Here is a 26,518-nt window from a genome sequence, read left to right as displayed (position 1 = left end):
GGAGGTGTACCTGGCCGTGGCAGGGGGTTTGGAACCAGATGATCTTTAGGGTCCCTTCCAACCTAAGCCATTTTATGGTTCTGTATTCTAGCAGCTCAAAGAAATACGAGTGATTGATTTTTGTTGCTGTTGTGGTTTGCAGTGCCTCCAAAGCCAGTTCATCTGCAGAAGGCAACATACCAAACCCCTAGGCATAAAGCTTTAATAAACCAGAAACCAAGAATGGAGGAAGAGAGACCTGCTGCTGTTTCTAGTGTGACAAAGGAAAAGTCCAGTAAAGTGTCAGATCTCATCAACCGTTTTGAGGGAGGCAGGTATGTAATAAAATTTGGATTGGTTTGTGACTCTGTTTGTTGTGGGGGGATTCTTGGAACTTGAAGCTGTGAAGAAGAACTTGGTTGGTACTGTGGTAAGGCTCACTCCTATCCCTGCTAAAGGATTATATGACAAAACTGCATGTGTTTTGAAATTGTGGGAGCCAGTTGTATATTTGGCTTTAGAAGTGCTTTTTTGTGCTTTTTCATAAGGTGTTAGTCCTAATTTTCCTTAACAAAAAAAAAAGAAACTAAGAAACTTGTATCATTTTAAAAACATCAGTGAAAAATGTCTGTGGTTTGAAGTAAGTTTATATTGAAGCTAATATTAAATACTTTTGTTCTTGAAAAAGAAAAAAATACTTTTGTGAGCAAAAAGAAAAACCTGAAATTCTGGTTTTAATTTTATACTGTCTTAACTTCTTAAATAATTCTTGTGAAGAGGGTGAACTCTACTAATTATTTGTAGTGGTATGGCATACATTCCCTAAATGGCTTGCTTTGTAGTACTTGCTGATTTTGGTGGAAAAGCTCAGTGTGCTTGAGTTTAGATTCTGTGGTTTATGGGATCTTTGGGAAAAAAGAACCACAGTGAACAGTGCTTTCACAAAATGGTGTTTCTGGGTCTCTTTAATTAGGTGCATGTGATGCATCTCTCAGTAGATGCATTACAAGCTCTGAAACAGAAGTTTCAAATCTATCTGCTCTGTATAAAGAGAGCGACTTTCCGGGAAGCCCATGACAGAGGAACAGCTCAAGAAACAGTCCAGTGACAGTGGAGCATTGCAAGTTTTGGATGTGGTTTTCTCATGTTTCCTGGGGACACTGGAGTTCTGAAGGGATGCCCCCTGTGGGAGTGAATGCATGATGTACAACACAGTACATGAATGCATGACCTTCTGTGGAGCCAGAGTAATTGGGCTCTCATTGAAAGAATTTCCCCTCAAGGTGGGTGAAATTTGATCCTTTATATGGAAGCAGCTGAACATTGCAAAAGTAAGTTTGTCCATTGGAATAGAAATAACTTCAGAGCTTCATCTGCAGGAAACTTCTGTCATTTGGCAGAGACTTCATTGCATTTGGTCCTGACAGGTGCTCAGAGATGGGAAAAAGAGGTTACTGCTGCACTGGAGGTCCTGTGAATTCCTTTAGCACCAGTCTCTAATCCTGCTATCACTTTGTTTTTCAGTCTTCCTCCAAAGCATCAGCAACATATTTTAAACAGTACAGTATCCTAAGAAAAGTATCCTTTCCTTTTTGAGAGAAAACTCTTCAGGTTCATTGTGCCCTACACCACTGAGCCCTACATTTCTTACTCCTAGACTTGCCTGCTGCGTTGTGCAGGAACTTCTTGCATATTATACAATCAAGGGAAACCATACAGAAAGGAAGAAAAGTTTCTTGTTGATAGACCTTTACAAGTAGGGATGCTTTGTGGACTGTGGGAAGCTGAGTTGCTTTTGGACAACATCATTTATTAGGTACACGAGTAATATCTGTCCAATGACTAAACTCCACTCGAGTCTATGATCTCTGCTTATGAGAAACTGCCATGATTAGTATGCTGAATTCTGGATTATCCTGCTTTGGCCATGGAGGTAATTCCTGATTTTTGAATGACCTGAACTCACAAAATGTGTCTTCTGTGAAGCTGAGCTTCACTTTTAATTAATGATCTTGAAATGGCTAGGTAGCATGTTCATGAACTGCAAACTGTGATTGTCAACTATAATACCTTATTTTCATTAGTCTGTAGAGCCTACAAGCATGTAGGCATGGCAGAAAGTTAACTAAACCTCTTTACTTAGTGCAGGCAATTGAAAAATGTGTATTAATGTTATCCTAGAGTTAAGCTTATTTAATAAAAAGAAGCATAGTCTTTACATGACTAAAGAAAAAGTGAATTTTTTTTGTTATATGATGGAAGAAGATAAAGCTAGTGTAAGTTATTTTTGATCTATGTGCACAAAAGTGCAGAATGTTTCCAACATTTCTGTAAAGTATTCTATAAATAAGGAATGAAAGTACAGTTTGTAAGCAGCTTTCATCCTTCCAGAATATGGAGGTCCATACTAGGCATAGTTAGAGGACAGCGAGAAACAAGAGATAAGGTGTTTAAAGCAGAGACAAATTTTAGAGGAAAAAGATCTTCAGAAAAGATGCAGCAACATGATAAAAATGTAAAGATCCTTATATAATATTCTGAACTGTGGAAAGGGATGCTAAATGTTCTGGAATGTGTTTGAATAGTTTTTATTAGGGAATGGGCTACTTGTTAGTTTAAGCAGTGGCCTAGGACTTGGGAAACTACAAGTCTTGCTCCATTTCTGCCAATAACTTTCTGGGACACTTTAGGCAAGTTGCTTCATCTGTCAGTTTGCTGGTTTCCTGCTTTGTTTCATGGAGATAAATATAGAAAAATTTAGGTTGATAAAGGTCATTGAATCAGCACTGCCAAATCCACCACTTAAACCACTAAACCTCAAGTGCCACATCTTCACATCTTCTAAATACCTTCAGGAATGGTGGCTCAAAGTCTTCCCTGGGCATCCTGTTCAGTGGATAAACCCTTTCAGTGGATAAATTTCTCCTAATATCCAATTTAAATCTCCCATATACATGGGATACAAGACATGTTAGAGATACAATGGCTCGAAATGGACAAAGCTCTGGGTTTTTAGTAAGAGTAGCTTGTTTTAAGCGTTTTTAATGCATTTCAGGTCTCAGAACTTCCTGATATTAACACAGGGGGGAAAAAATGATTTTTTTGGTACAAATTGATTATATGGTGCAACTCTCCTATTTCCCATACCAGGATTTTCTATAAGTCCATGTTTAACTCTTCTCTCATCAATGTTTTGTTTGCTTGGTGTTTTTAGCGCACTGAATCCTAGTGATTTGAAGAAAGATTCCTCTGTTCTCCACATTACTAAATCTCAAGGAAGATATGGGTTCACGCCATCACCTCAGCCAAAACTCCCCTCCCAGCACTCACTACAGAAACAGGGAAGCATTAACACTGACAAAACTCAGGTTGCACAGCTGCCCACGCCCAACGGCGTGGTAGCCCAAGACCAGCTGGAAGATGAGGACCAGCAAGTGCCAGACCGTGGCTCAGCCGTGTCCAGCCCAGTCCTGGATGATGCCAGGGACAGCAGCTTGATAAACGGGGAAGGAGAAAGCACCCGCAGAGAGTCCTTGCAGAGTGTGACTGCCTGTGAGGAGCAGATGCTCAACAGCTGCCACAGGACTCCGAGCAGTGACACGCTGCTCCCATCCGAAATCGAGCCTCTAGAAATTAATACTAGTGTCAAGGAAGAGCCAGCTGAGGAAAGCAGTAAACAAGATCAACCCGTAGAAACAAAGGTAAAGAGAGAAATTGTTTAATTCCTGATATATCACTGCTCTTTGTATTTTATTTACAAAAATAAGCTCCCGGCATCAGGTCAGAAATTGAAAATATTTTGACTATCTTTCCTCTGAAAAAAGATGAGAAAAAAAAAATTGCTTGTCTTTTCCCACACTCTCCCCTCCTTTGTTCTTCTTCTCATCTCCTTGGCTCTTTCCCCATTAGTGAACTGAAGTTTAAAAAAAAAGTGAAACGAGACTGTGTGTGCCTGTTTAGCACCATGCTTCTGCTGTGCCAGCCTACAAGTGACACATGTTAGTGGTGTATATGAAATAAAATGCCACGTGTAGTAAACTGTAATGGCAGAGCTTCGGGCAGAAGAGCTGTGTGAATCCCTAACTTGGATGTAGTTGTCAAGTCAAAGCTGGAAAGGCAGTGGCAGTCTGCTAGTGATCAGATAGATGCAATGCTCAGGGTATACTAAATATATGACCTTTTAGCAAGGAGAACTTATATCGTGATGAATTTGAGCTCCCTTGTAAAAGGAAGGTTTTTAAATGCTCAGGCAAAGTAAGTGGGTGGAAGGAAATCTGTCTTGGGAAATTAATGTCTGAAAAATGGTGCATATTTTTCACTTGTAAAAGTTTACTTATGCAGTTCTCCTCCTTGTACCAAAGCAGTAAATGTGATAAACAGTTCTGGTCCAGCCATCTCCTGTTTGGCAGGGGGAGTTTGGCAGGGGGAACTTGGCAGACCCTCCCAGCCTTCCTCTTCACCATAGAGCCAAACAGCTGATGCTGAAAAAGCTCCTCACTGCTGGCCAGGTGTGTGCTGGCACCAGTTCACTGCAGCTGGGGGTCACATACAGACATGCCTGGAGGTAAATTCTGTGAGTGGGAAAGGTGGCTCTCAAATTGTCATGTATTATGGGATGAAATATCCTACGTAATTATAAGAAAGTGATGGGTTGTGTGGGTTTTCTTCTTTTTTTTAGGGGTTGTTTTTTTCCAGTAATGAATGAAAGTTATGATCCCACCTAAGCATAAGCCTGGGTAAAGTCCAAGGTACTTTTGGCCTGCCACACCTCTCGTAATGTTTCTGTCTCCTGTTGGGTAATGCCTCCCCTCTCTATGCCTATAAAGTGCTGAACTCTCAGTGGGCACCGAGGCTAATTTTAATCCAAGTCACGCAGTAAGGTGCTGGCAGCATTTTCAGGAAAAAGCTGAGAAGGGAAGCAGTTCTATTTTAAAGTTCAGGAAGGAACTGGGCAAATGCTAATGGCAGCAATCTCATTAAAATCTGTCTTTGAGCTGCTGGGACCAGCACGTGTGATGTGTTTTACACTGACAATGAGTCAGCTGGTGAGGTGCAATGTGACTGTAAGTAGATGTATACAACACTGGGGCTTGAAGGGTACAAAACCAAGACAAACCCGTGCAGGGTGACTTTTAAGCTTGTATTGGTGCAGAACTGAATCTGTAAAACTGAATTGGGTCACAGCAGCCTTTCCTGAGATGCCTTGTGCAACAAGGACTTCCCCTTTAGTCTAGTGAGGTTAAGAAGTGTGTCTGCCACCCTTTGCAGAATCAAACACTGATTTAGTTTGGATTAAGGCAACCTGGAGATGGAAATCAGTCCTGTGGTGGTCTATCTAAGTAGCTGCTGCCACGCTGTCTGGATTAGGAGGAGGATGATGAGCAACAGGAGAGTTCTGGTGGAGCTTTAAGCTGTTTCTATGTTGAAGCACACACTGGTAAGAAGTAAGAGCATTAGACAATCTGTGATTTTGCTAAATGCCTACTTAGTCATTATATAATATTAAAATTGGGATGCAGTCCAGTTGAGTTGCACTGCACAGGACAACAGCACTCTCTTACTCTTTTGATTAAAGATGTAAGTACAATTGAATAAAAGGAAGAGGAGCAGATGCATGTGAGTCATAGTCAAACTTTTAGTCTGATATATGTATTTTGATGCTGATGCAAATTCTCTTGTCTCTTGCGTGCCATGATTCTTAGTTCAGGAAAGAGCAGAAAGGACTGCTCTCTCTCTTTGTAAATGTGTGCATGTTCAGTAGAAGTAGTCCTAAATCCACAGATGGAAGGGATGAATTAAATTGGGGACTGGTGCAAAATCAGTGCAGAAATTAGTTTTTGGATTTGGAAAAAAAAGCCTTGTTTTGAAATAGTGTTGCTCTTGCAGTTATTCCCCCATCTGTGACCCCCACAGTCCCCACTTACCACTGTAGATCTGACTAAAGACATATAATTGCAGGTTCTGGAAAAAGTTGAGAGGTGATCTGAAACCATTTCCCCAAACAACCAGAGTAGAGTATCCTTTATTTCTCTTATTTACTGAATTAGTTTGAAAGTGATGAAACACATTCATAACCAGCGAAAAGACAATTAAAAGTGAAGTTTCCTGCCTTGCAGCAGAAACACCTCTTGTCATAAAAATGAGTTGGTCTAAACTGCGGAGGCTGAACAGTACAAGAACATCTCAATCACTTAACTTCCTGAATAACATCTTGTGGGGAATCTGCTGCTACAGCTAACTGAAGACAAGAGGACAAATGTGCCAGTGTTTGTTGTGACACTGGTAGGAAATAGGGATGCAGACTGCCTGCATGCCACAGATGGGGAAGAATCCACTGAACATCCTAAATAAAGTCCATATATGATGCCTTCTTGCAATGGAGTTTCTGGGGGCTCTGATGTTTCAGATGCAAAACCTGGTGGAGATACTGGATTTATAAATGTAGTCAGAAGTTTCAGTTTAACCAGGGTAAAATTTTTGGTTTTGCAAAGTTAATTCTCTGCCAATTAATGTTTCACTGTTGAAAGACTTGAGAGGTTCTACCAACTTCTTGATTCTACACATTTTTGGTCTTTTTTAGGGATAGTAATGGGAACAAAGCTGTGTATTTTCAGCACCCAATAAAAATACATAAATCTTCTTTTGAATAGTCACTTCTTCAGGGATACCAGGATCTTTCTGCTTTCTTGGTTGCTGTGCAAGAAATTTAAATTATATTTGTTCATTCTCTACTTCTCTCACCCTGTCTTGTTTAATATATTCCTTCAAAGCCCTCAGGGCAAAGCTATGCCTGAGTAAAAGTGAATCATATACATCACCATCATGTTGGCAGGTACAGTTTTCTTGACAGGAGATGGCTCCTGTTTGGTTTGGATAATAAGAAAGTTAATATTTCACCAGAACTTTTCGCACCTCTTCTTAATTTCAGAGTTCAAAATTGCTTATTTTAATTTCTTAAGCATTCATAGTAATATAATTATTCTAAGGGTGAGTAGCTTTGTAGTAAAGAACTAGATCCAGCTGAAACATTTACTGTAAGCACTGGAATAAAGATTCAGGTTTGCAGTCCCTGCTGATGCAACCCTTGGTGTCTCACACTCCTGATATTTTGGTCCTCAGATGAAATCACATACCTGTGTAATGTAAATATCAATGTTCTCTATATAGCACACAAGCCATTTCTGCTTGGTTTTATACGTTGAGTTGCCATGTGTTATGGATTGTCGCAGAAGTTTGAAATGTTCCTTGAAATAATTGATCCCTAAAAGTCACCTTCCCCTCCCCTCAACAACACCCCCTGCTTCACCCCTGAGGAGGGGCTGAAAGAAAAGCAGTAGTAGAGTTTTCTGTTAATTTTGCACTGATTCAGCCTTGTAGGTGGGTGTTCTTATGCTGGAATAAGACCATGCCACAGTGATTAAAGCATAACTCATCCATAATTTGCATTTCCCCCCCTCATATAAGGTCTCTCTGTCAGGTAGTACAATTGATGTAGAAAGGAGATGAGATGCAGGCTCAAGAATTAAGATATGTAAGGTTGATACTGAGAGCATTGGAAATCTGGGCTCAGCTCATTTTATGTGATCTTTTTTTCCTTGTTTGTTATGCATGATTTTCCCTCTCTTAATTAGTTCGAGTAATCTAAAAACTACAGATTGGTTCTATAGCACTGCTTCAGGGAGAAAGTGGGGTTCTGGGGTGAGAAAAAAAGAATTACTGAGGAACCAGAAATCTCCATGGTTTTGTGCCTCAAGTCCACATGTGAGGTCTTTTGTAAATGGCTGCAGCACTAAGCAGCAAGCTGTAGCTGTAATAGTTAATCCTCCAGCTCCCTGCAATGTCTCTTGACAGCACTTAAAACACTGTTCAGTAGGTTACTGTGGTTGCTATGCTGATTTAAACAGATTTAATGAACAGCTTTGAAGTCACTACTGAAAGCCTGTTTTTAGGGAGGAGTTTGCCATGTAGCAGTGCAACTGTGAGCACAGCAGATTAGAACTGAAACACGTTGAAATTTGGAATATTTATTGAATCCCAAAATGGGGAAGAAATGCACTGAACTCCCTTAAATATAAGACTGTACTTTAATATTCAGTATTCTTCCCACGATTTTTGTAAAGGTACTTGAAAATGTTTATCATACTCTTGTGGGAAGCAGTGTGCAGTTTGTAATCAGAAACCACTCTCTCAAGCTCTGCTTTTTATTTTTTTTTTAAGGAAGAGTTTTTATGGTTTGTCTAGCAATTACCAGGTTCCCATAAGCACTGTGATAATACTGGCATTTATTTTAGGAAGACTCTGATGCTGTTAGATGTGAATAGACTATCACTAGATCTGGAGAAAGAATCTTGCAATGGAAGTGTCAGTTTGTTGAGCCTGACACTTGCAAGCCTGAGGCATTTCTCTAATGTTTTGATATCATAGAAGGCTGTCGTTTCATTGTTTGTTTTGGAGCAATTTAGCCCAGCAACTCATAATTATATATTCTAATATATTTAGTTTAATATTCAAAATGGAGTGAATGTTTTAAGTTCCTGTTCAGCAGAAGAATCAGAAATATATTTAAGATTTTAAAATGAAAACTTCCCTTAAAATGCAGAAATTATTTCAATAAAGACTTCATGAAGGAGCCCTCTAATTGCAGTCAACAATTATTAGCTGTGAATGTATTGGTGAACTTAAAACATTTTGTACCACGTTTTTCAATAATTTTGTTGTGCAAAGAACATGCAGTTCAAATAACACTGAGTGCTCCCATCTGTTCCCTCTTACTCTGCAAATCAGTTCTTCCAGCTCTGAAAGGTCAGTGGTACTCGATTACAAGGATGTGAGTAGGGAGTTGGTGCTTTGGCAAAGATCCCTATACAAACTGGAAAATACTGAATCTTTTAGGCTTTGAATTTTGCTCTGCAATTTGACGGATTTTTAACATTCTCTGACTTGTGTATGTGTTGATTAAACTGTGGGAAATGATGCATTTTTCAAAGTTGGTGTTTATTACTGGATGTTAAACTTGTATCTCAGTTTTTGGACCATGTGGTAGTCATAAGTACTTTCAATTTTTTTTTAAAATTATTATTAAATTATGCTCTCTTCAGTATCCTAAGAGCTGCTCTTCTTTTCCTCCAGGAGACAGATGAGCAGAAACGTCACAAAATTGCCAATGAACTTCTGCAGACAGAAAAAGCCTATGTTAGCCGGCTTGATCTCCTAGATGGGGTACGTTTTTCTCAAATTTGCTTTTATTGTGTGGCCTTGAATTCACTCAAATGGCTGTGCATAAGTGTGGGTACAAATTGCATGAGATGTGACACGCTTTTCACATTTTGTTGATTTTCCTGTCAGTCACTTTCTGTTCCCACATGGCTTTGAGTTTGCTTCTATTTTAAGAATGATACATTTTTAATAAGTTTTAGAATTTTGTGGCTATTAATGCAATATGTTTTGTGTGTGGAGATGTCACTATAAGCAACAGCATTACATGCTGGTGGTCAACAGGGAGGATAAGAAACCATGTCTTGGCTTCCAGTGAATTGGAGTGAATGTTGCAATCACCCTTCATTAGAAAATTACTAAATCCTTCTGATTTGAATCACCCAGTTAGAATTATTCTTTAGTTCCAAAGAACCTAGAAGTTGCCCATACCAAAGAATTATAGCCTCTATTTTCCCATTAAATATTTAGAAACAGAAATTACTGTTCCTTCAAGGAAAGGGTTGGACTCTCATGATTTATAGAATCTGGCTGATATTTCTTAAATGTAAAACTCTGTACTTGAGTATTTTCCTTCCTAAGTCCTGTTTACTTTCCACATAACACATTCACATTTTACCTGGATGCCTCTAGCCTTGCATTGCCTTACTACAGGAATATTTTTCTCTGACTTCACTGTTTAAATTTCTCAGGTCCAATGCAGAGGTTTTGTACAAACAGTTGATTAAAAGTAAAAAGTCTCAACTGATAACAATAATTCTTCAGGCTGCTTGGGGATCTATGTAATAGTCCTCATGAAAGGGGGTTTACATATCAGACCCACATTGTGATGGATATACGGTGACTTTTAGAGAAGTTTAAAAATAAAATATGTTTACTTCCTTGATAGACTTTTCTGATGGGCAATGTACAATTATTTTCCTTGGTGGCTTCATAAGTGCACTACCGCTATGTCTGTTTTCCAAATATTAACTGGAGAGAATTCTGAAAAACAAGTTTCAAACACAGCTGCTCAACTGCTGCTAAAGAGAGGGAAGCAGAAGACTGGGAAAGAACTGTTATATTTCTAAACTTGGTTTAAAAGTTGTGTAATCTTTATGGTCTTTCAAAGTAACTAACTGTCCTGCTGGCAGCGTAGCAAACTGGGCGTGTTTTAGAGTGTATGTGGCAGTACATGGCTTTTTTCCTTTTAAGACACTCCTGATTTCAGCTGGGGTGATCAAAGTTCCTGTCTTCAGACTCTTTTCTTCTTTTGCAAATCCTTACCCAGACTTCTGAAGCCCTTTCTAGGGACATACAATCTGTTTAAGCATGGGAGAGGGTGGCAGAGGGATTACAGCTCTCCAAAAGCACTTTTTTTTGGTGATGTGCATATTGAAAGACGCACATTTTGTAGCTGTACCCAGCCAAGTTGAGCCCTGAGAAAGAGAAGGAATGCATTTATTTTTAGAAGAGACTATAGTCCACTCAGAACTGGGTCCCTTCTGTACTTTAAATGATATGTGGGGACCACTCATAGTCTGCCAACAGCTTTGATTTCAAAAGGATAGGGAGATACAGCATTCAAGGAAAGTGGTGGGGCTAATGGTGATCAGACATCATGCTAACTACAAAGAACAGAAGAGTAGAAAATACAGCTGGCAGACTGGGAAAGCAGAGATGATCTAGCTGCTAAAACAGACAGGATGTCTGGAGCTGATCCAAAATGGCACTGCTTCAGTTTGGCTCTCCTTATGTCAGCTCTGCCTGCAGTGCTCTCCTGGTTTATAAGAATCAAAGCGGGGTGTAAGGAGAGGAGAAGCTTTTCCCTTCCAGTAAGGGAAAGGGAATTAATACGTTTATCACTACTGATCTACATTACTGAAATATTAATCTTGCTTCAGCTGTAGCAGGAGGGGTACTCTTCCACTGGTTAAATATAATAGGCTGACAGGTTTGGGGCTCTTTTTCTGTATTGCAGGTATTCTATTCCAGACTCCTTGAGGAAGCCAACAGAGGTTCGTTTCCACCCGAAGTGATTAATAAAATCTTTTCTAACATTTCATCAATAAATGCCTTCCACAGTAAATTCTTACTGCCGGAACTTGAAAAACGAATGCAAGAATGGTAAGAAGCACGTCTCTGTTAACACACTCCTAAAACTGTGTCTGTAGAAACTCTCTTGCAGGGTTGAGGTAGGGAAAGTCTCTTCAAATTGAGCTCTCCAGGCCCAGGAACTACTGTGAGTAAGAGAACATCTACTCTTTCTCAGGATGTGACTCAGCAGAGGACTTGCATAATTTGCTCAAAATAAAGGACGTGGATCTCATTGAAGCCAGTGAGATTACTCATGACCAAATGTCTTGCTAAATTAGGGGTTCAGACTCAAATTATGTGCTGCCTGGTGAATTAATTGCACAGCATACAAAACTGAGGTAAATAACATGCATGTGGTTTATGATAATGCTGAAGTACAGTAACCTTTGTTGCTACTGATTTTGATAATAAGGTGGTGCACATTCTTCTTCTGTGTTTTAGTTTTCTGTTGGAAATTAAAATCCATGTCAGATATATTTTAGGGCCATCTTCCCCTCAGCTTTTCTTGACCTTTATTTGGAGCCAGCAAAGATAGAACAGGTGTAAGTAAGTATACTGAGTAGTAATTATGTACAGATGCAGTATCTTTATCCTGCTTTGGGGAGGAGGGGGGGATGTGTGATTCTGGATATATTAAAACATACCCATGTATTTTTGGTGTCTTCCATGTAATTGATAAAAAAAAAATATTTTAGATCATTGCCTTCCCTACCTTCCTTGGGAAAAAGGACAATCTCATTTAAAAAGAAAGCAGAAATACAATTTCATCCAGTTATTTCACCTCAGCACTTGTTTGGCTCCTATATTCTATGTTATCTAGAATTTATTATGAGGAATTCAAGTGTTTGACCATACATAATTTCCAGTTACAGTATCATATAATTCCTTTATTGTCAAAAACACAACAAGAATGAGAAGAAATAAAAGGTGTTTTGTGATATATATATAAAAAATTTAGACCATACAGTGGTGCTTTAGACAGCAGCTTTACATCTTCTCATTCTATAAGATGATTCCCCTTTAAGTGGTGATTCTTTAAAATAGAACACTTACCATGCACAAACACATGGTACCTCTGTGTATTCTATAAGGTAAGGAAGTAAATAAAATGTAAGCATTGTGAAATATAAGAAAACTTACACTTCAAGTCCCCCACAGAATGACTTAAATAAAACCTACCCATTTCTTTTAACAAAAGTTGAAAAAATTTGATAGGAAGTATGAATGCCTGGATTACACTAGAGTGCATGTTAATGAGAAGTGGAGTTTAGATGTTTAAAAAACAGCTCACACCACGTTATGTCAGTCAGTGCTGTGTAATTTGAAATGAAATTCATGATGTAATCTTAAAATTCTGCTCTAGACAGTTTATGGAGCAAAGAATATGGGTTGCCTTACTTAACATATTTGCAAAATGCCAAACTGCTCACTACTATTGTGTGTATAATTATATAGCTTCAAAGGTTGAAAAGTGCTTTTGCAGATAAGCTTTGACTCTGGTGCAGAGCTAATAAATTGCATCACGAGGATATTATCTTTTCCACGTTGTGTGAAAACGACCTTTGTGCTGTACCTGAGACAGCCTGTTTAAATGGCCTTGAAAAACTGTGCTTTTGGGAGGAGTTAAAAAAAAAAAAGGGTGCAGTTGAAGACAGCTTTTTCTGATCATTGCTGAAAGAAAAATCTGAGGTAATTTTCTCTCCCCATCACTGGTCTCTGAAATTGTCTGGCACAATAGCTTCTGCCATACACAGTCTTCTCAGCAGTTCCTCTCATCAGACACAAGAAATTCAGTATATTCTATGGGTAGCTTTATGTGCTTCTATTTTTCTTTATCTTCCAGAAAAAAAGCTGGATAAAAATTTCTGACTCTTTCCCTGGGTTGCAGTTTAGATTGAAAATTTAGAGTAAGAATGCATGATTTTGTAACTGGGAAAGAAGATCAAAAGCAAGTTCTTCTTTTTTGGAAGAAAAGGCAGTGTTAATCTAAATTTAGCAAGCGAAAGTGAAATTGGTAGCTGCATTTTGAATGAGTTGAGCAACAGCTGGAGCTGAGTATCTCTTGCAACATATGGCTTGAAAACACTGGAAACAGCATTGTTGCAGTATATTTCCCATGAAAAGTGTGTAACAGAGCATAACAGTGATCCCATGCCATAGCATCATTGAATGGTTTGGCTTGGAGCAGACCTTAAAGATCATCTAATTGCAGCTCCCCTTCCATGGGCAGGGACACCTTTCACTAGACTATCAAACAAAATAACTCAATACCCTGAGTCTTCTGTACCAAGGACGACGAGGAGCAGACACTTGGGAACTGCCAAAGAATGCTGCATGCTTTTAGAGACCAGCTCCCCACGTGCCTTGTCCCCTCACTGCCAGCCCAGTCCTCTGCCAGCTGTTACACAGGGACTCTGCCCTGCAGAGGCAGCTGGAGCTGGGCCAGCTCTTGACAGCCCTGCAATATTCACTATTCCAGTATAACTCTTCTGTTCTGCACAGCTTTTCTCGCAGACAAGAGGTGTGTTGGAGTGGGCTGCACAAGTAACTGCAGTGGATTTTTTTCTTTAACTTTAGACCTCTATGGGAATGTTGATTTCAGGCTTTTAGAAATCCATACTGAGATACCGAGTTTCTGAGTCTGTCCCTGAAATTGAGACATGAAATGTGCTTCCTGTTGTAGTTCTTGGAGATGCCTGTGTGCTGCTCCACATTTTTCATGTGCCTTGGGAGTGCGGCTCCTCTCAGCTTATCCATCCATTCCTTTACTATTCTGTTTTATCTGAAGAAGCCATCAGGAATTGGGAAAAATGTGGGAAAGTTCTCACAAAAGACTAGAATCCAAAGTATTATCTTTCCTTCATATGTTTCCTTAGATAAAGACTAATTTTTTTAAAAAAGTTAATACATATGTTTGTACAAGGCACAGAGAAGAAGCTGTACAGAATGGGTTTAGACCTCAAACCAGACCACAGGTTAGATATTTTAGGGGTCAAATGATGGTTAAAAGAAGATAATGTAGTTTTAAGGAACTGCAGATAAATTAGTCCATGTTTTGTAAATAAAATCTTTCATGTCTTCAGTTTCTAGTTTTTCTTATTTTAGTCCTCTACATGGCCTGTGATGCTCATACACCATCAGAAGGGATGCAAACACTCTTTCTGTGTGAATTCAGATTTAGTGCTTACGTTGGAACTCCATATGAGGCGATCCCAAACAGAAGGATTCTCTGTTAAACACTTGAAACCTTTTATAACCTTGTGTGACTTTTCTTCTCTCCTGTTTGCTCTGAGATTCCACCCTCTTACTTTGCAGGACTACCACCCCTAGGATTGGAGATATTCTGCAGAAGTTGGCTCCTTTCCTCAAGATGTACGGCGAGTACGTGAAGAATTTCGATAATGCAATGGAATTGGTGAAAACGTGGACTGAACGGTCACCTCAGTTCAAATTCATTATTCAAGACATTCAGGTAATGGGGAGAATAATGTAGATCCTCAAGTAATATGTAAAAATGCATAGGTTTGTGGATGAAAAGGAGGATCAAGGAGACAATTAAATACCAAATGTAATTAAACTAATTACATTGTTTTTATCCACTTCACACTGCATTTTCCCCTTCTCCTTCCTGCGTATGTGCACAACCCACCCACAAAAATCCATTTTTTTTTCCTCTGCAACACAGAGGAGCAAATTGTAAAGGCTGGAACATACGAAGACTAAAAAAAACCATAGTGCATTTTGTTGTAAATACCATTTTAGAATAAAGTGAAAAGGCAGTGCAACTCTAGATCCCTGCACTGCATCCAGTAACAGCGTGTTTGCTCACAGTAGTGCTGAGCACAGGAAGCTGGAGAGCCCAGGGATGCCAGTCTTTTCCAAAGGCTCCTTTCACACCCTCTGGTGCTCCCTGTGGCTGTCTCTGGGAATTGGCAGGTGTGTGTCCTGCAGCCTGAGCACTTAGAAACACGATGAAATATTTCTGCTTAAATTTTACTGCTCTGTGGGGTCTTGTGGTTGTAAGCCAGGAAAAATAATTATGTATATTTTAGTGTCCTTTTTTTAAAAAAATAATCTGATTGCATCTAAGATTATGGAAATGAATATACATCTTAGGCTATGAGGGAGGGACACTGCTGAGGGAGTTGGCATTGTGAATGAAACTCCAAGAAAGCATTCCCTCCTCAGATAGGTAAAACATACCTCTATAGCCCATTTAAATGTTTGTTTACAATATGTGGTCATGAACTGTTCTTATCAGTTCACAAGTGTTTCTCTTGTCTGTTAAATACAAACCTATTTTAAAATACACTGGAGTTTAACAGATTTTTTTTGGTAAGACTTTTTAGTACGAATATCAAATACTTAGAAAAGTTTTTGCACTTATTTTTTGTGGAGATTTTCTGATAGCTGGTTTGGTAAAATAGTTCTATATTCTTTCAGAAGATCTATCATGCATGTTTCAAAAGACATTGTTTATGTTTCATCAACCATAACTTTTATTTTACGGTATCGTAATGACATTTTTGCCTGCTTCATTGAAATATGTTTACAATTTTTTAGAAGGAAAAAGTGTGTGGGAATTTGACATTGCAACATCACATGCTAGAACCAGTCCAACGCATTCCACGCTACGAGATGCTTCTAAAGGACTACCTAAGGAAATTGCCTCAGGATTCCCTAGACTGGAAAGATGCTGAAAGTAAATATCTTCAGGCCATTAAAGGAGCTTTAATAAGATATTAGTAAGAGGACATTGTCAATTAAAGATATTTTCAGGAAAGATCAAGTGAAGAATTTCTTCAATGGAACATAGCATTCCTTGAAAAAAAAAAAAAAAGTATGAATTGTAGTTAATGTAAAAACCATAAAGCCTTCAGTGTTCTCCTGAAGCACATAAGTTTTTAAGTTTTACTTTAGTTTTGGAATAGCGCACAGGTTTTGATTTGTTTGCTTTGCAGATGATCAGGGCTTGTGATGGCTTTTTATTTTTTTTTGTTGTTGTTGTTGTTGTTGCTGTTGGCATTTTGGTTTCCTTTATGCGCATTTGGAATGTGTGACTGTTATTTGTAAAAAAGAGAGCAGTTAGACTCATTGTAATTTTAAGCTTCTGCAGGGAAAAAGCACAGCCCACTTTTAAATATTTCATTTTTAGTACCATTACAGTAAACACTTGTAAGATGAGTTGTTCCAACTGAAAAAATATAGTTTGACTTTTTGCACTAAAGGGAAAGCAACATGGAGAAAAGGAGGGTGAGGAGTATGACCGTTCTTGTCACAGAAAAATATCACTCAAAGTGCTGAAGTGCTACAGTAATAATTCTCTTCTAGTCTTTGCATATTATAATTTCTATTTGGTGGCTGACTTTTTTATGCCTTCCACTTTGCCTTGTTTTCTTATTATTGCTAACTGAAGATATTTATTGTGCTTTGTAGTTTACATAAAAGCAACAAACATTTTTGTAGAATTACTGCCATGCCCCCCCCTTTTTCCCCCCTACGTAGTACACAAATAAGTAAAAGTGCAGGTTTTTTGTTTTACTTATTTTCTTTTTCTTCTGTCTAGAATCCCTGGAAATTATATCCACTGCAGCAAGTCACTCGAATAGTGCAATAAGAAAAATGGTAAATGATCCTTGTTTACCTGATCACTTTTCAATATATTATATTTCAATATTTGGTAAAGCTAGGAGAGTGAATTGCAAATCTTCCCTAAAATGGCAAGAATTGGTTTCTTGGGTCAAAGGGATTGTTCCTACTTAATGTATTTATACAGCTTCTGGAAGTGATAGACAAAATCTGTCATTGCAACAAATTCTCTCAAGTGGAAAATGGGACAGACTTAGTTCTTCTCCTGGCTCAAATCACTGATACTGCACTGAACTCTTAACCTTGTTCAATCTGTTTCTGTGAGTGCAGGATAATGTTTGTGAAGAGCAGTTACTGTTTCTCTGCCTGATTGGGCTGGGATGATAGGATCTTAATTGAAATGTGAGATGTTTTGGGCAAGAAATAATGCAGACTCTATAAACAGCTGCATTTTAAAAAATTACCAAGGATATAACATTTCTAAAAGTACTTCTTGTTTTATTAGCTAAATTAATCAGTCAGACCACACACACCGGGTATAAATATATTTCCCAAAGCTAACATTCTCCAGATTTATGCCAGCTCCCATCACTTAATTTAAACTGCAAAAAGATCTGTGCTTTCAATTAATAAGTTTTATAACTGCATTTTCACTGTAAAGGAGAATCTAAAGAAGTTGTTGGAGATATACGAGATGCTGGGAGAAGAGGAAGACATTGTGAACCCTTCAAATGAGCTGATAAAAGAAGGGCAGATCCTTAAACTGGCTGCTCGCAACACGTCTGCTCAGGAGCGGTATCTCTTCTTGGTGAGTATGGTGGCTGCTGATTATGAGAACCTTGAAATTCTCATTCAACTGAAACGTAAAAGCTTAGGATCTGTGCCCTGGTAGATTGTGTTGAGGTCCCAGTAAGTAGGTGTCGTGGTTCTGTGGGAGCTTTTTATTGTGTCGGGTCATCCTCTCAGCTGGAATTCCAAAACTACAGCCATGCTCCCTTACAACACCTTTGGAAAAGGTTTGGTGTAGTTTGTTGTGTCCCACGCCTTGAAAATTGCTGATAGGTTTTTGCTCAGGAGTATCTGGCATGGCCCCTCATGTGGTTAATTAAGAGTAGTGACAAGATGTTGAGGCCCAGCTTTTCCTTATCTGTGCTTCAAACAAAAGGAGAAATCATAGAATAGTAAGACCTCAGCTGGGGCTAGATAGCTGACCTGAATGATGGCCCCTTCATATGAGAGGTGACAAGCTCAACTGTGCTGTGTCTGTGATACAGACTAGGAAATAGTCTAGTCAGGATTTCTATGAAATAGGATTCAACTGAAGTGAATTTTTCTTTTTAATAATTAATTTTGAGAAAAATTGGGGGGGGGGGGGAATTGAGAAAATTAAACATTTTTTATCTGGTTTAATAACTGTGCTTCTAGGCTGGGGCTTTAGACATTTAAACATTATTTAAAGTTCTAATTTAATAAAGGAATATATCTATATATCTTTGTCCTGCTCATGTACTATTCCCCCACCCTCCCGTGATATGGAGGGTTTCTGCAAATAAAAACTTTAAGAAGTGTTCTTTTGTCTTGGAGAGAAGACAAATAATGTCTTCAAATAACATTAGTTACAACTTGTACAAAACAAAATTATTTTGGTGCAGCATAAATACAAATGTATACAGTGAAGGAAGAGTCCTTATTCTACAGTTTACAGCAGGTTTCACAGAACTGGAGCACAAGAAAGGGTACTTGGTAAGAAAAAGCTTTACATTGGCATAGAATATCTGGCCTGAGTATAGTTTGCTAATAAATACTACGAAGGATGCTGCATATGCAGAACAATTATTCTTGCATTTGCTGAAGCTATCCTTGAATCCTTTTCCTGAAGAAATAAGAAAGAGAAGTTGTCTTGCATTAGAGCTTCGGTCTTCTTGTGTACCAACTGGTCAGGAAAGAACCTGCTTTCTCACCCACCAAGTCTAGCTTTGTAATATTGCCCAGCTCTCAGTGGACAAACTACGGCTTTACCTGTGTTTTTCTTAGTGCAAAACCGTGTGTTTATTTTCCCCCCCAGTTTAACAATATGTTGCTCTACTGCGTCCCCAAATTCAGCCTGGTAGGATCCAAGTTCTCAGTTCGAACCAGAGTTGGCATAGATGGCATGAAGATTATAGAAACTCACAATGAAGGATATCCACACACCTTCCAGGTGTCCGGAAAAGAGCGGACACTGGAGTTGCAGGCCAGGTAAGCAGTCTTTTAAGCCAATTTCTTGAGATCAAATATACAGAAGACTAGATTAACAGATTTGAAGAATGATGCAGTAGATTTCATCTTAATACTGGTGTTTTGAAAACAGCCTAGGCTGAGAAAAAAATAATGAATTGTAAGTCCGAAAATCTCTCTGAGCTGCTGATGTATCTAGGATGCATAGCACGTTGGCTAACTTTGCAGAAATGCCCAAGATAGCTGTGAACGGGCTGGCTGGGAATTTGAGAGCAGTGCCAAAGCAGCCTGTCTGACTCAAGTGTTTTAGGGCGCTGGGTGTGTTAATCACTGGTGCCCCTGGGCTCTGAGCTGCCCTGGTGCCAAGGAGTCTGCTCACCTCAGGGCAGGTCCAGCAAACAAAGCTCTCCCTCCCAGTGGGTTCATCTGCACAGAACAGTTTTCTGCAGCAGTATGTGGGCATCTGCTTTCCTCTGCTCCTCAGGCCCATTTCCCATCTCCTTGTTTTCTTCCAGTCCCAAGTATCAACCTCCTCCTGGAAGGCAGGCTCTCCTTTTAGTTCTTGGGTCCTTTTCCTCCAGGTGCACTCTTCTGACTGGCATTTTCTCTGCTTTCCAATTTATTAGTCCTTGTATCCTCCTTTGACTGAGTTACCTTCCCCTTAGCATTTTGCATTGCCTAGACTAAATCATCCCTGTCTCGACTCAAATAAAGTGAGATGCTCCTCCTCTCCTCTTGGGCCTGCTTAAAAATCCTATTTTTAGCAGTCAGGATTTCATTGAAGAGGGGCAAGGATTAAATAAGCAGGAAAATGTCCGTGGTGGGTACAGTTCTGTGTTGGCACCATGTATTTGGGGACAAACCACATATTGCTAGCCAATGAGCTTGCATGCCACTTTCCTTTATGGAAAACCTGTAACATTTCATGAGAGTTACCGCAGAGAAGGTGCAAAGATAACAGCATATAGATATTTACCTACACTTTCATTTCATTTCAAATTAAATTTATACTTTGAAAAATGACATAAAACAACCCTTTCCACTAAGATCTGCAAGATTTCTGGGACATGTTTTTGTCTATCAATCATATCTACTGTAAATTACTGTGTGAGATCTTGCTAACTATTTTGTCAATTGTTATGCCATATACCTATTTCAGTGGTGAAAAGTGGCATCTTGATGTAACATTTCTGAAGCATGTTTTAAATGGAAGAAAATTGATGCAATGAAATAAGGTTATTTTGTTAGCCTTCCCAAATTACCAGTAGGAGAAAGCTCATTGCATTCGTTTAATTTAGGTGAGGGAAGCACAGATTTTTATCTTTTGCTTTGTGATCACTATTAGAATACATTAAATCTGTACAAAACTGTGAAGGAATCATTGCCACAAAGCTCATAGTCAGTTATATTAGAAAAATCTTTATTAATGTCTGAGTAGTGTATGTGCCCTATGCCTTAATGTCCTTAATTAATGAGCTTGCATTAACATTGTAATAATTTTTAATTTACTCTTGGCATATTCTTTAGTAGTAGGTTTATATTTATTTTTCAAACTACTACTGGAGTACATTTTCAATTACTGTTTTTAAACAGCTGGTAGGTTATTTATTTGGAAGGCTACTGGTCAGGTACTATGCTGAATAGCTCAGCTTTTGGTTTTTACTCTAAGCAGGTAGGAAGAATGGTTTTGGTTGCTTGGACAGGTTTCTTCTTCCTCATGTGCAGATGGTGGGTGGGAAGGGCAAACGATAGTTTAGGATTCTGCTTGCTTAAAAGTTCTGCTAATACTGCAAAACAACACGTGGGGAGCTATTTGAATTGAGGTGTTGTAAAGGTTGTCTTTTGCAGTCTTCAGAGCAATCTATATCAAAATCATAATGTATCAGGGTTGTTTTCCCAACACATTACCCAAGGAGGAGGCCACTTTTGGAGAGCCAGATACAGTGAAGTGTTAATTTTCATGTTTCTAACTTTTGTCTTCTGTTTTTAAGTTGGACAGTTAACAATTAGTATTGTTTAAATTCTTGAGAATCACTGCAGTGTTAATTGGCTTTTGAAAGAAGTTGTTGATAGTGGGACAGTGTTTCCTTAACTAGTCTCAAACTAATGTGTCAAATATTTCTTTTAGTTCTGAACAGGATAAAGAAGAATGGATAAAGGTAAATTCATCTACGTTCTTTAATTTCTAAACACTTTGTCACTGAAACAATCAGAAAAGTAATATTCATGTTTTCTGTCTCTACCTTCTCTCTGCTGATCAATAAGTGGTCAGAAGGCAGAATCTGTTTTAAATTTTACCATGTCTGAGGAATTTCTCCACTGTTTCCTTAGGCACTTCAGAGTACTATCGAAGCTTTTCAGCAGAGGAATGAAACTTTCAGAAATGCTATCGCTAAAGAGTATGAAGACATGCCTGTTGAAGTCTCTGTAAGCTGCTGTTATTCATACTCTGTAACCTTCTTAATACCCATTGTGTTCTTCAATAAGTGGGAAAAGTTTGGCAGAATCTTTGTTTTCAAGCTCATGATTCTTATAGCAGAGTAATCACAAAGCAGTCATCATGCTAGTAATTGTTTTCCTTCATAATGCCAAACCTTGTAAACAAGCCTCTTTCTTTCTTGAAACACATAACAGAGCACCCTTTCAGTGACACATCATGATTTTTGACTGAGTTCTTTGTTATTTCTTTTATAGATTTCAACATGCATATTGAGCCATGTTCTGTAATTTCCTTTCCAGAGGAAGAGAATAATTATTTTCCCAATTTCAAGTACCGTGCAGCCTTTTACTAGCTTTTAAGATTCATTTATCCTCCTCCTGCCCCCAATTTAGAATGCTGAGCTCGGGAAGAGAGCGCCGAGGTGGATCCGGGACAACGAAGTCACCATGTGCATGAAATGCAAGGAACCCTTCAATGCACTGACAAGGAGGAGGCACCACTGCCGAGCGTGTGGACATGTAAGTGCAACCCCCAGCGCCTCCCTCAGCAGGTCTGGGAGTGTCCCCAAGCACCTTCTTGGCTTCCCAGGGCTCCTTGTCATCACAGAATCACAGAACGGCTTGGGTTGGAAGGAACTTTAAACATCATCCAGCCCCAACCCTGCTGTGGGCAGGGATGCCTTCCACCATCCCAGGCTGCTCAGAGCCACCTCCAGCCTGGCCTTGAACACCTCCAGGGATGGAGCATCCACAGCTTCCCTGGGCAGCCTGAGCCATGGCTGCGGAGTCCGCTCTTGCAGCTGGAAGAAGCAGCTCTGCGTACCATGAGGGACCTTCTGCCTGCTTCAGCTGGCACGGCCAAGGTGCAAGTCATTAGGAGCAGCATACATTTGTGTATAATGTCCCCGGGCCCTGCACGCAGTATATGGTTAGCTTTGAGAGACCTCTACTGATATGAAGAGTTTCAAGGCCATACTAAGATGACTCCACCAAGAGACCATAAAACGCTGCAGTTTATCATTGGGTTAACCTGGAGCTGCTCTCAGCTGTGTTGGGTGTGTAACTGAGAACATGTGCAAAGCACCAGGGAAGGAGGGAATGGGAGGGTGGATAGAGAGCATTGCAGCTGCTGTAGCACTCGCAGCCTGAAAGCAGCCGTGGAACAGGGGCAGCACGGCTTGGCACTTTTCAGGAGTTAACAGAAGAGCGAACATACCGCGCTTTCTTCTCTCGCCACCCAGCAGCTCTGCCCGTCTCCACCAGATGGTAGCACAAGCTCAGGCTTAATGTTTGTGGTCCAGGGCGTCTTGTACGATTTCTTTCTGATGTTTTTAATTGCTGTGAGGGCTTGCTGCATTCACAATGCTATTTTTGTGCTTTGCAGGACATTAGAGACTTTTTCAGAAGCTCCAAATTATTGATTTTACACTTGTCATAGAGGGTTTTTCCCCAAGACCTTTCTGTCTTAAAATTCTGTTAATGTTAAACCCACACCCTCCTTTTTTATTTCCCTTTTTTGTTTAGACTCCTAACTACTTCCCTCTATTGTAGTTCTAGCACATCTCCATATGACCCGCATCTCCTCTTAATATCAAAAGATTTTTTTTTTTTCCGTGGGAATTAATTTGGGTTAGCAATAGTGGCTTTCCAGAAGCGGCTAATTTGGAATACTTAATTAGCATTGTCTAGAGCTACAAGCAGAAGGTGGTGATCTAGATTAGTGCTGCAAAGCCTTTGTCCACAGTAAAATTTTGTTCATCTGCATTAATGGTTCAAGTCTATTTATCTACCTTTCTTTCTTGAAATAACTACACACATATTTTTTATTCTGGGCATCTTTTTTTTCATGTGAAAGAAGAATTCTGTGGAAAAACACTGCTAATGCAACAACTCTGTTATCTCTCATGCATATATACTGAAAAGAAAAATTGGGGGAAATCAGTGGATATTGGCTTATTTATTCTGTGTATTTATGATTGAATTTCAAAATTGTAAATTTTATATGTATAGGTATAAATACATGTAAGCATGCTAATGTGTCTTAGCAAGGTAAAAAGCAGCCATTTCTGATTTTATTAGATTTTACCATTAAAAGGTCATCTCAGTTGTGGGTTTTATTCATTCTCAGAGCCTCATTCTGGTTACATAGAAAACCTACCTTTTCAGATTGGCATATAAACAAACTGCCAGCATGGCTTGTGCTATATTCTGCTCCTATACCTAACTTTAAACTACAGATATAATTAAAAGCCTAATGTAATTTTATGCAAAGTACAAAATTTCCACCAGGTAAATAGGAAGAAGCACTTCTAGTTAAGAAGTAGTGGCACAATTTTGGAAAATCGTTATTTTCCAGTAAGTTATTGTTGACATATTATAAAGACATCATTCTTGTTCTGCATAATTAAAAAATATACTAAAAATAGCACAATACTAATTTTTATTTATATTTTAGCAAACTTCTATAAATACATACATTTTATATGTGTTTTTTTTTCCTAAGGTGGTTTGCTGGAAATGTTCTGATTACAAAGCACATCTCGAATATGATGGCAATAAATTGAACAAAGTCTGTAAGGACTGCTATCATGTAATAATTGGTTGTACAGACAGTGAAGAAAAGAAGAAGAAGGGCATCTTGGAGGTATGCCATTCAAAACACTATATATGTATAGCTGTAATAATTTTGGTTCATCAGTAGGTAAAAAAATGGTAGCATTCTTGCAGAATTTTTCTCTTTGAGAAATAAAAAGTGTATGGATCAATTTCCTGGGTTTCCAGCACTCACCTTTGCAAAATTGCTTTGTTTCTTGCAACTTTGCACTTTTTAAGGGAATTATAAACCTTAGAACTTGTTTGCTTCTTTCAGTTACATCAGCTTCTGTGACAAAATTTAGCCTTCCTTTACAAATTTTCAGTTTTCTTCTTCTGCACTTAAGCTTTCATAGCAACAAACCTCATTGATTTTTGAAAATATATATCCAGACTGAAAGAACTGGGGATGGAAATGAGGAGAATGGGGGAGAATTTTATTTTTCCTTCAGAGTCTGAGTAGTAAGATACTGTTTGGATCAGTGTATAAAATGGACCTTTAAGCTGTCAGGTTGCCCTCAGCTTTTGACATCTGAAAAGTCAAGGAAATTTTGACACAATAATAATTTTGTGTTCTTTCTTATCATCTCAGGTTCACTATTTAACTTGAGTAGCATTTTAGTCTGTCTACAGATTTGAAGCAATTAATCTAATCTTTTCTCTAGGATTAGTGCTTGAATGCTTATGTTATTCTTAGAAATGTGTTGGAATTTGATTCTGTCGTAATATTTTGACTGCTAAAGTAGGTAAGTTGTCATGTTGGATAGTTACTGGAACTTCAGTGCCTAACATGGTGTTATTTTGGAAATCAGACAGTGTTGTAGATGCTCAGACACAGAGAAAGGCTGGCTGTGGTGGCAAAAATGAAAATTGGAGTGGTACAGAAGTCTATAATCCAAAATTACTGATGAAAAAAGGAACATATTATACTTGCTAAGAGAATATGTGTTGTGATTGTATGTCTTTAATATATATTTATATTCTCCATAAATCCAGTCCTTCATGATCTTTCTTGGGTATTTCCTGAAGGTCTTTTGCAGATGCTATCCGGGAGTTGATATGAATGGTGATAATTTTCCTGCTTTTCTGTTCTTTCTGTTTTTAGTCTTTGTTGAAGGGAAGTTTGTTATCCTTTTTATGCTTTCTGCTATCTCCTAGATTGAATCTGCAGAAGTCTCTGGAAATAGTGTCATATGTAGCTTTCTTCAGTACATGGAGAAGTCCAAGCCCTGGCAGAAAGCATGGTGTGTCATACCCAAACAGGAGGCTCTTGTGCTCTACATGTATGGTGCTCCACAGGTATGTATGGGGGAAACTGGAAAGATTTCAGTCATTATTGTCACTGGTATTTGAGGAAGAGACAGCAAATAGCTTGGGAATGGAGGAAAGATCCAAGCATTTTCACCAAACTGTACAGCAAATGAGAAGCAATGGGTAGATTAATTGTCCCTTCTTAATAAAGAACTTCTCCTTCCTAGGATGTTAAAGCTCTGGCTACAATTCCTCTTCTGGGCTACACAGTGGATGACACTCCAAAAAGTGCTGACCTCCCTCACAGCTTCAAACTGACCCAGTCCAAGTCTGTGCACAGCTTTGCTGCAGACAATGAGGAACTGAAACAGAAGTGGCTGAAAGTTATCCATTTAGCTGTCAAAGGTGAGACACCAGAATGTCAAAATGAACTGCAGGTGAATTTAGAGGAGCAGCCTGAATCTTCTAAAAGATCTGAATGCTGAAGCTCAAGAACACAAGACATTTTTAAAAGATTTCAGTTGAAATTGTGGTTAACCTTTGTGTTAACCTTTCCTTGTTCAATCAAGAAAAAAAAAAAAAAGAAAAAAAAAAAAGAAACTTCTTACTACCATACACATCTTGGCACTTTATGTTTGGGAAAGAATTCTGGTCTTTTTAGGGATCTTTTTCTTATATTTATGTTCTGCCAATAAAAGTAATGTGCAGGTTCATTTCAGAGACTTTTTAAAAAAATGTGAATGCTATTAAAAATACTTACTAACTTTATTGTACTACTTGTTTGTGGTAATGCAATTTTTTTAAAATCCAGTTGCTCTTCAGTTAACATTTGCTACTTTCATTAAGAATGCAAATATTTGAAGCTTCCTACTTACATGTTAGGACTTGCAACAGGATAAAAGATATACCTCCACATTGCCAAAATAGATCTGTACTTAAATATGCAGGGACAGTTAGGTTTAATGTATGTAGTCCATAGATTGATTTCCACAGTTCTGTACATATGTTGTATTCACTTGTATCTTTTTAATTAAAGTAATGCAAATTGCTTTTACAGGCATATTGGCTTTTATGGTTTCACTTTATCAAGGAAACAATCTAATGATTTTCAATCTAGAAATAAATACCTGAAATATGAGAAAACTATATATAATATATGTAC

The 26,518-nt window shown here is 38.6% G+C and overlaps 1 protein-coding gene across 2 annotated transcripts; it reads left to right on the top strand.

The window, feature by feature from the left end:
• The first annotated feature begins 207 nt into the window (after positions 1–207).
• FGD4 (FYVE, RhoGEF and PH domain containing 4) lies at positions 208–25,951 on the top strand. Of its 2 annotated transcripts, none has more exons than XM_062491520.1 (15): positions 208–314; positions 3,209–3,680; positions 9,109–9,198; positions 11,153–11,298; positions 14,584–14,740; positions 15,832–15,970; positions 16,835–16,893; positions 17,519–17,665; positions 18,923–19,095; positions 21,203–21,233; positions 21,406–21,501; positions 21,907–22,032; positions 24,017–24,157; positions 25,264–25,404; positions 25,584–25,951. In XM_062491520.1, exons 1-15 carry the CDS (start codon positions 223–225, stop codon positions 25,839–25,841), a joined length of 2,268 nt encoding a protein of 755 aa, XP_062347504.1. In that variant the 5' UTR covers positions 208–222; the 3' UTR covers positions 25,842–25,951. The 2 variants fall into 2 exon arrangements, with proteins under 2 accessions (XP_062347504.1, XP_062347503.1); XM_062491519.1 differs by having other exon boundaries at positions 3,194–3,680.
• The last annotated feature ends 567 nt before the right edge of the window (positions 25,952–26,518 follow it).

This window comes from Cinclus cinclus, chromosome 4 (genome assembly GCF_963662255.1).
Source record: "Cinclus cinclus chromosome 4, bCinCin1.1, whole genome shotgun sequence".
Taxonomy (NCBI): Eukaryota; Metazoa; Chordata; class Aves; order Passeriformes; family Cinclidae; genus Cinclus; species Cinclus cinclus.
This window is presented reverse-complemented; position numbering and strand designations above follow the sequence as displayed.